The sequence below is a fragment of the Pteronotus mesoamericanus genome, unplaced genomic scaffold, assembly GCF_021234165.1.
Source record: "Pteronotus mesoamericanus isolate MK-2021 breed Mesoamerican mustached bat unplaced genomic scaffold, CSHL_Meso_final contig_20, whole genome shotgun sequence".
Lineage (NCBI taxonomy): Eukaryota > Metazoa > Chordata > Mammalia > Chiroptera > Mormoopidae > Pteronotus > Pteronotus mesoamericanus.
In genome coordinates this window covers 64,655,206-64,671,531 of record NW_026555085.1, presented here as the reverse complement: position 1 = coordinate 64,671,531, position 16,326 = coordinate 64,655,206, and the positions used below count along the sequence as shown (strand labels likewise).

Genomic DNA, 16,326 nt, shown 5'->3' with positions numbered 1-16,326 from the left:
ACCATAATGTTTTCAAAAATAAATGCTAAAATTCCTTTATAATACAAAAAAACAAGTATCTACACATACATAAAGGAAAAGTCGAATTAAAAAATGAAAACAAAGGATTTTTTTTCCTGAAAGTTTGGCCCAAGAATGTGGATGCACATTATACATGGCAAAATACGGTATTAGTAAAGCATGTATTTCCAGCAAGGTCCCCCTCCAAAGAGGAAGAAGGGGACTGTCAGGCAGAGTACCACACTAGTACTGACCTGGTAATTCCACATTGACTAGTTAAAGGTTACATTTCTGGGAGAGGCTGAAACTGCAGTTAGGTTAAATAGTAAATCTTGGTTTGCTGATGCTGAGGCCTAGCACACGTGACTTCATTTTGGACCTTTTGTTTCTTTTTTTTTTTAACAGCGTGTAATAAAGATATATTCACAGTGACAGCAATGGCAAGAACTGGTTAGGAACCAAAGGCTACAGAAAGAGCCACAGTACTTCGAGGCCTATATTTAGAACTGAAGAAACAATTTAGGCATACTATTTTATTGAGGTAGAATTGATATACAATAAAATGAACCCATTTTAATTGCAAATTAATGAATTTGAAGAAAAGTGTATACCTGGATAATCACCACCACAGGCATTTTATTCGACTAACACTAGAGGAAGATTCAAGAGCCCTTACTGATGGTGCCCTTGTCAAGAAGGAATCTTGCATGCAAGGTCTGATGATTCATTTTACGGAGAGATACCAGAGAGATACCGATGATGGGTGTTTTACACATCTGAGGAGAAGTCTTCTAGAAGTGAAGGCCATAAATCAATTAACTGTTGTGCATTTTCCAAGTACACTTTTCTTCTTGTGACCCTGGCCTGGAGTGTATCTCCAAGAAACTTAGGTTCTAATTCTGGGCCTACCACTGTTTGTGGACAGTAAATTTGGTTAAGGTCATGTAGGTCTTTCACCTCTGTTTCTTTGTGAGAAAAATGAGAGGGTCCATTTTGGTAATTTCTGCTTCTAATGTTCTTAATTTCTCATCATGATGAGACTGAAATTATTTTACTTGAATGTCACAAATGGAAATAGAAAACCGCTCTCTAACAGTGTTGCTCTGTGGATGGACTGTACTCCTTAATGAACAGGATAGAATCTGAATGTCTTGTAGCATTCATTATTCCTGGCATTGCTGTCAATGGGGAAATACATGTCTTGATTATTCTCACTAAGTGACCTTGAAGTTAGTTGGGTAAATAGTCTTCTAGATACATGTGTTTGTCTTGCATTAAGCTTTTTATAATGGCTGCTTTTTATTGCTTCTTGTTAGAGAAAAGAAAGCCTTATCTCTGCTGTTCAGGCCTGTAACCTCTCCTAAAAAGCAAAGACAGAGATGTGTATTGTTGTTAATGCTTTTGCCTGTGGGGTCATCAGGCATTGTTTACTCTGAATACCAAGGTTTGATTAACATAGTGTCTTATTATGGATGTCTCTAGACCATTTTAAGGCAAAATGAAGTTAACCACAGTTTTTAATATCATAGACAGCTCCCGATTTACGGATAGCTTGCACCCACTTGTAGATGTGTCATTTCAAACTGGGAAGGCATTTTTCATTTAGAAACAGCACTTTAAACAGTGGTTGGATTCTCGTTCTCTGAATACAAAGACCTAATTAATTCACAATATACCTAAATAATGACACTTAAAGATCTATGGAACCTGTCATTTTTAACTAAATTATTCATCTATAACTAGATTTCTGTGAGGGGAAGTACTGGTTTACAGACTTAGAATATATGCTTTACAAACATATTTTGATCAGACACTATGCTGGGCACTGGGAATACAGAGATAAATAAAATACAGTCCTTTCCCTCAAAGAGTGCATGGCAGGAAGATACACATAAACAGATCATGATAAAATAATAACTTTTGAAAAAAATGATGTAATATATTCAGGGATCAGCAAAAATTAGTGAAAAGACATAAGAGAGAAGTAGGGACCAGATTGTGGTAGATCTTAATTGCCATATTTTAAAGTGTGGGTTTTCCCTGGGGTCAGTTGGAGCTAAGCAGGTCAGATTTTTGCTTAAGAAAGGCCACAGAGACAGGGATATGGAGAATTGGTTTGAGGGTGCAGGGACAGCAGCTTTATCAGGCTGTTGTAATCAGCTTGTTGAGAAATGATGAAGGCTTGAATCACAGGAGAGGTAATCAAGACAGCAAAGTAATGTACATATCTGAGGACTGATTAGATTTGAGGGATAAAGCACTGGATATATAGACTTCTTTTGTTGACTCAGTGAGAAGGGAATAGCAGAAAGAGAGATGGTAAAAATTCATATTGAACAAGGTGTGTTTGAGATGATTTTGGAGATGGATGGCATACACTTGATGTATTGCTAAGATATATATATGGAAGCTTAGAGACCCTAGAAGTATAGATTTGGGAGTCATTAGCATATAGGTGATAGTTAATACCCTGAAATAAACTAGAATTAGACTTTAAAAAATCTATATTCAGAAGTGAGCTTGCACATTTTGAGATAAGTGCTTATTACTCTGGTTTCTTACAACTTAAAAATTTTTTTTAAACAAAGAGCCTTGAGTACTAAACATTGGCGGTTTTCATTCATTTATTTATTTGTTTATTCATTCAGTAAATATTTATTAAATATTGTGTGTCTGGATATAAGCAGATACATAAAGTGGTAATGGAAGTATCTTCCCCTGACCTTTAGGAGGTTGCAATCACAATATCAGATTCTCTATATTTTTAAATTCTCTATCAATGAGGTTATTTTAAGGAGTGAACAGTTATGATAGATTGATGCTATTAGCAAATGACCGTTGTGTTTGCTAAGAAAAGAATGCATGTATTTTGCTCTTAGATACTTCTTTGCCCTATCTGTTACAACACAGAATCGTATTTGTTCAAGGTGAACAATGGAGAACACTGCAAAGAAAGGAACATACACTGAGCGTTTTCTCCTGGGAATGTACTTCTGTATCAAATGTGAGGAGAGCTGTGCCACTTCTATCTTTAAATAAAAGAACTGTTGTAGCCTTTAATATTAGGCCAGCACAGTTCATTGTTCAGAAACTAGTCAAACTGTTTTCTACTGTTCCTATTTATTCAGAATTTTAGTTTTGTGCCTATTATTCAGGATTGCAGACAATTGCATTTGTGTTTTTCTGTCTTCTTTATTGGTACTGATAAGAGTCATCTTCTGGGTTCATATTTTTATTCCAAATGTCCTGGAGTGGGGAGTGCAAAGCAAATGTAGATGGATAATTCTGTATCTTTAGGCTCTTCTATTTATGATGTGCCAATTAACTGAAATAAATTTAACCCTGTGAAAAAAGATGATTCTATAAAAGGAAAAGGCAAATCTGGAGTACATACAAATGTAAATTTAAGAATTAACCAAGTTATTTCAATAACAGTTTCTGAGTAATCATATTGTTTATCACATTATTTCCCTGACTTTTGCCTTTAAAATACAATTTAAAACAAACCCTGAAGTCTTGATTTGTCTATGTGATTTTATTGCTGATAACTTAAATGTGAGGCATCCAACTCCTGCCATTTTTACTGTTTCTATGGTAACTAAAGTGTGCAAACCCAGCAGTATCACTTTCTTTCACAGCTGGCATTTTGTGTTCACAGTAAGAAGAGGAGTTTTAGTAAAGCATAGTCTTTGTTAATTGGGATGTAACTAGGTCAGAACAATTTTGGTATCCTTTCTTCATTCTTTTACGTTTGTATATGTGACTGTAGGTGTATGTTCATGAGCTGTGGTTTCCTTCATTTTCTTTTAAGGCATATACTTTCACTTAATCACTGTTAGAGTTAGCCTTTTGAAAATTAAACATAGTATCTGTAAACACAATCCAGTATGGAATCTTGAGGATTAAATGGAGTTGTTCTGAGACTTGCCCCTAGCCCTATAGTCTCTTAAGTATTTTCATTAAGAGAAAAGAAATTTATGTGAAAATGCTTTGAAAAGTTAAATGCATTTTAATGGTGAGTATATTATTTATGTTGTTACTGTTATTTTGAAACATCAAGAATCTTAGGATCTTCACATTTACAGTATTCCCCTCTTATTCTTGGATTCACTTTCCATAGTTTCAGTTAGCCGGGGTCAGCTGCAGTCCTAAAATAGTAAATGGAAGTTCCAGAATTAAATTTCATGCCATTCTGGGATGACACCTCGGGCTGTCTGCTCCGTTTTGCCTTGAGTCATCCCTTTGTCCAATGTACACATACTGTAGCTGTCTGACCATGAGTTACTTAGTAGCCATCTTGGTTATCAGAGAGAGAGATAGAGACCACATTCACATAACTTTAATTACAGTATAATGTTATAGTTGTTTTATTTTATTATTAGTTACTGTTCATCTCTTTTTAATTTTTTTTATTAGTTCTAGAGAGAGGAAAGGAGACAGAGATAGAAACATCAATTTGTTGTTCCACTTATTGACGCATTCATTGGTTGATTTATTGTGTTTGCCCTGACCCAGGATTGAACTGGCAACCTTGACATACTGAGTACAACACTGTAACCAGCTGAGCTATACCCAGCCAGGGTGTAGTTACTGTTCATCTCTGTGCCTAATTTAAAAATTAAACTTTATCACAGGTATGATATATGTATAGGGAAAAGCATAGTATATATAGGATTCGGTACTATCCATGGTTTCAGGCATCCGCTGAAGGTCTTGGAACTTGTATTTACTGGTATTGAAAGAGGCAGGTGGTCCCAGATTAAAGGATGTGCATTTAAAAATGACTCCTTCTACAATTCTAGATCTTAACTCGACTACCCTGTGGATACTGCCCAAACTCTGGATTTCTTTCTTAGACTGTACAAAAGAGCTCCCAGCCACTTCCTCCCGAGTCATGTCACTGCCTTTGTCCACATCTCGGATTCTACATGGAGACCCCACACTTAGATCTTCCATAGGCTTCAAGTATGTTATGTCAAAAGTATTATCTACTAGCCTCAGTACTAGCCAGATCCCCCTTTCTCTCTGTATGTACATCCTCATTCTGTTATGGTGCTCATGTTGTGTTTCCACATAACATTGACTACAGGAACGTCTAACAAGAGTTAGCTAACATGATGTAAGACCAGCTTCCTGCATTTCCCCTATTCAGCAGTTCATAATCTGTTTTCATTTTTTATATGAGGCAGTTTTTGCTCCCATATTGCATACTTTGTGTTTTTATCTATATCATTATTTCTTTTAAAGAATTTAAGCTAAAAAATTAGGAAATATAAATTATGCTTCAAATGGCATGTAAGAGAGTTTGATAATTTTACAATTTTAATAATTGTTACTTACTATTTTTAGGGAGAGAGTGAGAGAAACATTGATTTGTTCCACTTTTTTATTTATTCATGGTTGATTCCTGTATGTGCCCTGACTAGGGATTGAACTTGCAACCTGGGCGTCTAAGAACAATGCTCTAACCAGCTGAACTACCCAGCCGGGGTTAAAAATTGTTACATCCCAGAGATCCCCTTCTAACTAAAGCCTTCAAACGTGTACTCTGCCTCTGTCTTTATGTTCTTTGCACTTGTTTGAGTATTATTTACAGTGTCTGGCTTCTGTAAATGCACAGAAATTATTTTTTTTATGAGTCACCAGTGACCTCCTTATTGTCCAAAAGTTACCTTTTCATGGCTTCATTCTCTTGCACCTAAAGATCACCTCTTCCTTTCTCAGCTCTCTTGGCTTCTAGAACCCTGTACTACCTGTGTTTTCTTACCTTGAGTGTTCCTTTACAGATTGTATCATTGGCTCTTTCATCTAACCACCCCTTTTTTCCTCTCAGCATTATTTATTCCTTATTATATTTTTTTAAAATACCATATCTCTATTTATAAATAATACCAAAATATACAAAAGCAAACATTATAGAAATAAACATTGTAATAGTAAATGACAGTCTCTCCAAACCCTGCTTTCAGAGATTGGACAGAATACCAAAATCTACATATGTATTACGCAACTTGTAAATATTATGGGTCAAACAGAAAGATAACGTAACAAAATAATGCTAATTCTAGTCATGGAAAACCTAAAGTTTTTCCAAGTTTCCACATCAGTCTGCAGGATTGACAGCACCCCTCCCTCTATCTCCACCTTACCTCTCCACTGCTCCTCCAACCCTAACTTTCCTCCTCTCACATTGACTTCAGCCATTGACCTCTTTGCTCTTTCTCCTTTCCTTACTAGTCTAAGCACCGTGTCCTTGCCTTTCTGCAAATCCTGTGGCAGCCCTTGCTGACTCTCACAGCACAGGCCGGACACCGCTCAAGTACCTATGCAGTTCTCAAATGAATTGTGCTGAAGGCAGAACAACTGGAAACAGCAAGCACCCCTGCCCCCCACCGCCCCCGTTTCCTTCTCTCTAGAATCATTAGTGTCCTATCATTCTGTTCTTCCTGCCACCCACTGTTTGCCCCTAGCGTGACTCAGGTTCACCAGGCAAACCCCTGCCTCAGGGCTTGCAACTTGCTCTTTCCTTTGCATAGACTTCTTCCCTTTAGATTCAGCCAGCTTACACAGCCCTTTCTTCAGATCTTATCCCAAATGTTAAGTTCTCAGTGAGGTGTTCTCTGAATAATTGAAAATAGTGCTTAACTATTGTTGAAAATAGTGCTCTCCTAATCCACTCCCAACAGTGCTTGTTCCCACTTCTTGCTTTCTTTTTGTCTTCATTATGATCTTAATACATGATATATACAAAAGAATATTTGGAACATTTAGGTACTTTACAAAGCATACCCAGTCAGGAGCCTGTCCTTTGAACCAATAACTGGAACATTGCCAATAGCTTGCTTCTACTTATGTTTTTTGCCATCCTATCCCCCTGCCTCCTTCCAAAAGGTAACAGATATCCCAAATTTTGAATCCATTATTCACTTCTTTATAAAAACAGATTTATTACATTTATATGTGTGCCTAAACAATATATCTGTTTTAACTTTGCTTGGTTATAAGTTTTATGAAAATGGCACCCTGCTGTATATGGTCTTCTAAAACTAGTTTTTTTTACTCAACAAAGCTTCCAAGATTTGAACATTTTTAAACCTTTATTTGTAATTCACTGATTTTCACTGCTATTTTAAATTTCATGTGTGATTCTACTACAATTAATTTCTCCATTTTCCTATTATCTAGAAATCTGGGTTGTGTCCATATTTTTTTTTACAAACCTGTGCTTCTGAGAACATTGTCTAGGGTATCTAAAAATGGAATTACTGAGTTGAAGGGTGTGCATTTTTTCAGTTTTGCAAAATGATGCCAAATCCTTTTACAAAGAAGTTGTACCATTTTATTCTCCCACCAGCAATGTACTGAAGTTTCCCCAGGCCCATTTATTATTTAACATTTCTTAATTTTTAACCAACATACCAGGTATAAAATGGTATCTCACTGTGATATCAGTTTGCATTTCCCTTGTTATTAATAAGGTTGAGCATCTTTTCATACGCTTAGTGGTTAAACATGGTTCTTGTTAGATACTTATTTGGACATTTTGTCAATTTCTCTATTAGGTTGTTTTTCATATTGATTTGTAGGAAGTTCTTTATTCTGGATACTAAATCTTTGTTATTTGTGGGTGTAATAAATACTTCTGGTTTGTACTTTGTCTTTATTTTCTTTCTCTTTGATGACTGAAAGTTATTTTAATAGCCAAATTTACCAGTCTTTTCTTTTTATGGTTATTAATTGTATCTTGTTTAAGAAATTCCTCCCTACTTCAGGGTTAGAAAGATAGTTTCCTATATCTATTCCCCAAAAGTTTTAAAGTTTTACTTTTCCCATTTAAGCCGTTAATTCACCTGAAATTGACATGTGTATGGTAGAAGGTGAAGATTCATTTTATTTATTTATTTTCCCCATTTGGATAACCTGTGGTGCCAGCACTATGTATGGAAAGCCCTCCCTTTCCTACTGAAGTTCTCTCCCTGCCCTGGGTCCATCTAGGTATGCTGTTCTGTCTTGTTGGTCGATTTGTCTTCAGTTTGTCTTCCCCTGTACCAGTATCACACTGTCTTAATTGCAGTAGTTTTAAAATAAATCTTGGTATCATGTTTTGAGCCAGATTTCTCTCCTCATCCTTACTCCTAACACTTTCACAGTATCTGGCTATTCTTAGCTCTGCTCTTCCATATACATTTTTAAACCAGCTTTTCAAGTTCCACAATAAAAAACCTGGATGAGATTTTGATTGAAGTTGCATTGAATTTACATATAAGTATGGGGAGAATTGATGTCTTTGCTATACAGTGATGGGCAAAAGTTTACAGTTGTTCATGTGGAAAATAATGCACTAATTTATAAGTAATAATACAAAAATAAACTTTCATGTACTTACAACTGAAAACCTACTTTTGCCCTCCCCTGTATTGAGTCTTATCTATAAACATGGGCTTTTAATTATGTAGGACTTCATGATGTCATTTAATGTAAGATTTCAAGATGTTTTATATAAAAATCTTGTACATCCTTTGATATATTTATCCCTGGGAACCTTTTTTTTCTGTTGCTGTAGAAATGCTTCCTTTGAAAAATTACGTTTTGCAGCTTTTCTTTTTTTCCTGGTATGTAGAAATACAGTTGACTTTATCACATTGTTCCATTAGCCAGACATTCTACCAAACTCTGTTACTATTACTAATTTGTTTGTAAATACTTTGGATTGTCTATGTAGATAACAATGTTATTTCCAAATAAGCATAGCTTGTTTCTTCCTCTCCAATCCATATGCCTTTAATTATTGTTTTATAGCACTGGGCTTGTTGATTTTAGAAGTGGTAATAGTGGGTATCTTTGCATTATTTTTTAATTTAATTTAATTTTCTCCTCACCTGAAGACAACTCGAGGACTTTTTTTTCAGTGACTTTAGAGAGAGAGAGAGAAAGGGAGAGAGAGAAACATCGATCAGTTAGTTGCCCCTTGTACCACCCAGACCTGGGAACCTACTCACCCAGACTAGGGATCAAACCCGCAGTCCACGTTTGTGTCCTTACTGACAATCGAACCTGCAACCTTTCAGTTACGGGCTGACACTCCACCCAACTGAACCACACCACCCAGGGCACATTATTTCTGATTTTAAAGGGAATGCTTCCAATGTTTTCGTAGTTTTTAATACTTATTATTAGGTTAAGGAAGTTTTTTCTAGTCTAACTTGATGAGAGTATTTATCATGAATGGTTGTTAAATTTTATCAACTACTTTTTCAGCTCCTCAAGATAATTATCTGTTTTTTAGCTACTATCAAAATAATTATCTTTAATTTGTTAATATGGTGATGGACTTATATAGATTTTCTTATGTTAAGCTGTCCTTGCATTCCTATGTCTGAATTTGGCTTAATAATATTTTGTTTAATATTTTTGTATATATACTCATGAGTGAGGTTGGCCTAAACTTTTTTTAATACTTTGTCTGGTTTTGTTGTCAAGGTTATACTGGCCTTCTAGAATGTATTGGGAACATTCCCTCTTTCTGTTCTCTGAAAATGTTTGAATAAAATTGAAAAAATCTGTTCATTGAAAATTTGGAAAACTAGCATCTTGATCATCTGGAGTCTGGTGTTTTCTTGGTAGGGAGATTTTTTAAAGATTCTATTTATTTATCTTTAGGGAGAAGGGAAGGGAGAGAGAAGTAGAGGGAAATAAACATTAATGTGTGGTTGCCTCTCCCACCTCCCCCTACTGCGGACCTGGCCCACAACCTGGGCATGTACCCTGACTGGAAATTGAACCGGTGAACCTAGCTTCACAGTCTGGCACTCAGTCTACTGAGCCACACCAGCCAGGGCTTGATAAGGAGATTTTTAACAACAGTTTCAATTTATTCAGTACTTTTGGGTTTTCTAATTCATTTTGAGTCAATTTGTAGGTTACATTTTCTTAGCTCTATTTTGTGTATGTTTTAAAATTAATAGATATAAAGTTGGTCATTGGTTTCTTTTATCTTTCTCACCTCCACTGAAGTTATAGTTCTGTTCATTTTTGTAATTTGTAATGTTTATTTGTACCTTTTCTCCTCTTGCTCTAGTTGTCTTAGAGGCTTCATCAGTCCTCTCTAGTTCAGAGATTTCTTCCCCTGCCTTTTTTTCTTCCACATTCTTTTGTTTATTCTGTTGAGCTTTTTAAACTTAACTTTGGCATATAGTGATTATCATTCCTTCCTTTCTAACATAAATAATTTCTTCATAGTTTTTTCTTTTACTTCTAAGTGATTTAGAGTTATTTTTAAATTTCCAAATATATGGAGTTTTAAATTTATACTTTTGTAATTAACTTCTAACTTGATTGCATTGTGGTCACAGAACATAGCCTGTTTGATACTAATTCCTTGAAATTTCTTGAGACCTTCTAGTACACTTTCAGTATTTGTAAGGGTTCAAGTGTGCTTGAGAAAAATGTGTACTCTCCAATTACTGGGTAAAAGATGTGTATATGACTGCTAGATCATCTTTGCTAGTTGTGTCCTTTGGGTATTCTATATCTTTGTCTGCTCAACATATAATTGAGAAAAGTACGGTATCGTTGGTCTTTTCCTTCCCTGAAGTGACATCATTTTTCACTAAATACATTTATTCAAGTACATCACAAATTTAGGAGTGTTGCCTCTTCCTGGGTCATTATATAGTGACCACCTCTATTCTTAGTAATACTTTTGTTTTAAAGCTATTTTGTCTAACATTACTTAGCTAATCCAGCTTTCTTTTTTTCCTTTTTATTGAATTTATTGGGGTGACACTGGTTAACAAAATTATGCAGGTTTCAGGTGCACAGTTCTACAACACATCTTCTGTACATTGTCTTATGTGTTCCCCACCTCAAGTCAAGCCTCTGCCCATCACCATTTATCTCCCTCCCCTACACCCTCCTCCGCCTGCCACAGATTCAGGTTCTTTTAGCAGTTTGACTGATACATCTTTTAATAGTCTTTTACTTTTAGCATTTATGGTGTTTCCACTTAGGTGGATCTCTTGTAAATGGTATAGAATGGATTTTGTTTTTAATCCAGTATGGAAATAATATGCTTTTAGCATGAAAATGGGCCTAAGTTAGGAAGTTTTTTCTCCAGAGAGGATTTTCTGTTTGTACCAGTAGCATTGAGGTTTCCTTCATTCTTCTTGAGAGTCTTGGCTGATTGAGGGGTAGCAGCTCAGCTTTCACACTTTGCTAGTAGCGCGAGGTCCAGTGTCCCCACTGACGTGTGCTGCTGGCATCTGCCTTCAGGCCCGTCCTACCTTTCTGTCACTCTCCAGCCACAAGGATACATTATTTGGGGTGAGGCTGGGGGATGCTATAGACCTCTGGTGAGAGCAGAGATTCTACAAAGACTATTTCTTGTGCAGCATGTGTTTGTTCTGTAGTGACAGAGTCCACTAGAACACCTAGTCAGCCTTAATAGCAGCTGTGGAAATTTCTGGTATTCTTGTTTTGTTTTGTTTTTCCATAACACTTACCAGTATCTGACGTACTGTACATTTGTTTATTGCCTTTCTGTCCCCACTAGAACGTAAGCTTCATAAGGGTGAGGATTTTTCCTGGTTTTGTTTACTGCTGTATCTCTAGCATTTAAACCACTGCCTGATACTTAGTATGCTCTCAGTCAATACTTGCTAAATGAATGACTGTGGAGGATGGAGAAGGTGGTGTAAAAAAACCATACCAAGTATTCAACTTTTACCTTGAAATGCTCTATTATGTTCCTCTGCGACCATTGTCACAAGTTAGGGTGCCTTTACTTGGCCCTAAATTATTGTAGCCTATATCCACCTCGTCTCTCTGTCTCTACTTTGTGGTTGGATAAACCTGTCCATTTCATTCTTCATACTCCTACCAGAGTTTTTTCCTGAATATAGATCTAATTATCTCACTATTCTGCCTAGGATTAGCCTATAGAATAAATTCCAGTTTCTTTAATGTGGCATTTTATTCCCAACATGGTTTCCAGTTTTATTTCTATACTGAGCATTCTTTGCTCTAGTCTTACCAAAACACTTCAGGCTCTCAGTATGCCATGTCTGTGATTTTTATGTGACCATGCTCTTCCTTATAGGGTTCCCTGAGCCTGAAAAGTCATTCTTTTGTTTATGCTTATCAAAATCTTGGTCATCCTTATAGTCATTCAAAGTCATCTGCTCACTGAAGACTAATATTCATTGTGAAGTATCATTCATTCTTGACATTTTATTTTGCTGTTTTGTATTCCAAAAAGCTGTCTGCTCATCTTTCCTTACTAGATTTTAAGTTCCTTGAGTCAAGAAGTTTTCTTTGTTTCCTGAAAGCCTCCAGTACTATGTTTTATACATAATGGAGCTTCAATAAATAGTTTTAAAGCTTGAATTTTGAATGTTCAGTTTTTGCCTGATACTGTTTTTCTATTTCTGCTGTGGTAAACTGATCTTGTCTTTTGTCTTCAGTTATTGCACTCCAGTGACTAACTTTCAAATTCAAATCTTCCTTTTTTCCCTCCCTGGCTAGTATGACCTAGGCATCTCACCCTCCTCAAACCCAATATGTCATCACTATCTTTTTGCTGTTCCTACTCCCAAACCAGTACTTCGCATAATTTTTCCATAATAAAGGCACCATCCTATAACTCAGAACCTTGGTGAAATCTTTATCACCCTTTGTCTTAATCTTCTGACTGCAACAAATCAGAAAGTCCTGTTAATTTCTTCTTTAAGACATTACTCAGTTTCGTAACTCCTCTCCATTCAGCTGAGAAGACCTTAGAAATGGAATATCCGGAGACTTATTGCCCACAGGCCTACCTAGACAGTTCCTCTGTTTCCAAATGTCTACTACAAATGAGGGTGACTTCAAAGGTGGTGGATACATTTGCAGCCTACTCTTTAATAGCTTTGTATTAGCTTTGCTTTTTACTTTATGTCTTGAAATTGTATTTTGAATGTCTCACTTTTGCATGAACTAGAGCTGAAAACATGTATAAATTTTAATGAAGTCTATTGAATGTTGATCATATTTTTCTACAGGAGTTTAGAAATATTTAGCAAGGAATATTCCATTTGATTTGTTTAAGTGAAGGTAATTATATTGTGGTTTGAAATTTTATATAAATTTTTCAACCACAAAAACTCCGTTGTGGGCAGCAAATAGATGGTTTATGATTTGTACAGGTTTTAAAATTATTATTACTCATTAATTTTGTGAGGCAAATGGATATGACAGCTTTAATTTCTTTGTATTTATTTGTATGATATGATTTTGAAAATAATATGTTTCCATAGCAAGAGTATTTATGGAAAGTTAGAGGTAACTTCAAGGATGTCAAATGCTTTAACTGTGTAGAGGGTACTTAATATTTGATTAAAGTTTTGTTGAAAATACAGAATATTATAAGAACTTTTTCCTATTATAAGAACTTTTTTCCATTTTAGAGCATGTCAAAAGAATAAACATAGTAATTTGAATGCTCTATTTTTATTTCTAGAAACCAGCAAATATCCTAGTAATGGGAGAAGGTCCTGAGAGGGGGAGAGTCAAAATAGGTAGGTAATTGTTTCTAAAATAATTTATTAAGTAACTAAAGTGACTGCAATGATGGTTTCCCTTTTTAATTCTACTATTTAAGTAGTTAGTTTAAAAATTACTTTCTCATAACATATTTAGAAAAGATATTGGGAAATATAAATAGTTTATAAAACCCCTTAGGTTTATTCCCAAAATAAGGTTCTATAATTCTAAGATGAAGCAAGCAAGCCCATGAAAAGTTTCATTCCCCTACAAAATCCCAAACATGTATTTATGTCACTGTTACTGTCCTGCCCGGTCACCTAAACATAATCCCATAAACCTTACTTTTGCCTCAGCTTTTCCAAGTGTTCTTTCCTTAAATATATCTCTTCCATTCTTACCTAATACATATAGACCATCACAGATATTTTTCCCCCCTTGCCACTTCAGTTCTGTGCCAGGTGCCAACATATTTTTTCCAAATGGATGTATATGTTTATAGGCCCTCTTACTTGCTGATCTTAAGATTAAGGCAATGAAAAGAGTCTTACCTATACATTGTAATTTCCCTTTCAACCCTGAAAGATCTAAAAGAAATTGGCATTACTTATATCTATGACATATGTGGGGAGAAAATGAACTAAGAAATACTTTGTTCTAATTCATTTTAATAGAAATTACATTTATTGATTGTTCAATGTTTTTTAGAAGGATTTCAAAATAAATTTTGTTTCATCAACCTGCCTTCCTTGCTATTAGACTGCCATGCTAAGGTTGGTACAAACTGCTAACTTGACCTACTACAGATTCATTCTCTCCTACTGTAACCAAGCCTGCCCTGCTGCCTGGTCTTCTACTTCAGTTAATATACCAGCCCAGGCCCTGAAGAAGCTGTTTTAAACCAACTTCTCTTTCTTTTTCTGAGTTTACTGAGAGTCAGTCATTCAGAAGTTTTGCTGATGTTAATTAAGAACCAGGTCACTGCTTTCCTGCCCCTTCCCCTTCCCTCCCATCTCCTTTCACCACTCCTCACTTGTTTCTCTCTCGCTCGAACACTGTTTTTCTTACAGGCTTTTATTGAGCACCTACTTTTGCTAGACACTGTCGGACTTGGCAGGGAGATAAAGGGTGGTTCCTCCCTGTGAGAGACAGTAAAATAAACAGTGTATTGCCCAGTGTGATAGATACTTTCATATGTTAATTACCTCATTGTTTTACACAACCACCCTTTACAGTAGATATCGTAGACACGGAAAGCTGGATTTAGAGAGGCTGTGGCTTGTTCAGCCTTTCAAAGGAAGTACTTGAATTCCAAGTCCAGAGTCTCTTCCCCTGCAAACACTGCTACCTAGTGATAGCAAAGCTGTCTGGTGTGACCTCACTGACCACTTTTTGTCAGCACAGTTCTGCCTTTGAAACAGTCAGAGGAAGAGGGACTCTGCCGTCCTGAGGCCCATCTAGTGCCCTTCTTGCTTAAATGACCTCCCTGCTACCTTTCAGCTCCTCATATTACCAGGTCTCCATTCTCCCCTTCTTCTCAGGATTCCCCTCTTCACCTTCCAACATGCACGGTCCTCTTCCCAATTTTGAACAAAATCTTCTCATTTCCATTTTGTTTTCTTTACCATCTGCTCTACTTTTCCTTTGTTCCTCTACTTCTAGGACACACATTCATCCCTCGGTTCCACTCACCCTGATTTCTTATAATCTGGCCTCTAATTCCATTCCTCAGTTGAAACTGCTCTCTAAAAGGACACCTTTTGATCTCTATTTTACCAAATCTAGTGGTCTGTATTTAGTCACCGTTTTCCTTTACTGCCTTAGCCATTTGTTCTCTGAGCAGTCTGGCCTTGGGACTGTCTTTTTCTTTGTCTTTATGATATTACATAATTCTGTTATTCTACATACCACTGCTTCTGTTATTTTGTTGTTTTTCTTCATTACTGCCCCTTACTTCTATTAACCTTTTGTTTCCACACACCCTAGGCACTGGCTTTGGACATGACTCCCTCTACAGTTACTTCTTTAAGGGATTGATTAGCTGTAGCCTCAAAATGTTAGACTCTACGAAAATTATTCTAAGATCCAGATCTCAAGATTCCATTCTCTCACCCTAGCTGAAATCCTTATCTCTATGCGATTTCCTGTTGTCAGTTTATACTCCATTATTTTGAACCAAATTCATCATCACCTTATACTTCCCCTTGTTTACCCGTCATCACATTTAACCCAGTCACCCAAACTTAATGCCTCCTTCTTATGGCTCCCACCATCTCTACAGTTTCTCAGCATAAAATTCAGTATCCTAACCAGGCTATTTAGTTACCTTACTGTTAAGGGTTTTAGGATTATAATTCTGTCCAAGATTAAAGATAAAACCAGGTTTAAAACTAAGCAATAATTAATAATAAAAGTCAAGTAAACAATCTAGTTGATTAAATTGCTTTAAATTTTGTTTTAATAGCACATTATTTGTTTAAAAATAGTAATGCTCTGATGTCTATGCTTAACACTATAATACAGTTTTTATCTGGCTGAAAAGAAAAGCATCATCTAGCAGAAAATACATTGTACCCTTCCTGGTATCTGAGCCTTTCCCTCCTCAGCAACCTAAAGGCTCCCAGGCCTTACCTAAAATGCTTATTGCCTCCTTTACTATTCACAACAACTTGTCTGTCAGAACCCAGCTCAAGTTCTACTTTCAGTTTAGTCCATTTGTACAAATGTTTGTCAAACATTGTTCCAGATAAAACAAGGAAAGAGACATAGACTCTTTTTCTTCAAGAGACTTGAAATTTAGTAGAAACC

At 36.0% G+C, this 16,326-nt stretch overlaps 1 protein-coding gene across 2 annotated transcripts in view; it reads left to right on the top strand.

The window, feature by feature from the left end:
• The window catches only part of CDK19 (cyclin dependent kinase 19), a 136,393-nt gene that overhangs the window by 98,280 nt on the left and 21,787 nt on the right, over positions 1-16,326 (top strand). For both annotated transcript variants that reach the window (XM_054569831.1, XM_054569830.1), the window contains one exon: positions 13,496-13,553. In XM_054569831.1, the coding sequence (XP_054425806.1) occupies positions 13,496-13,553 (58 nt within the window). The remainder of the gene's footprint in view (positions 1-13,495; positions 13,554-16,326) is intronic.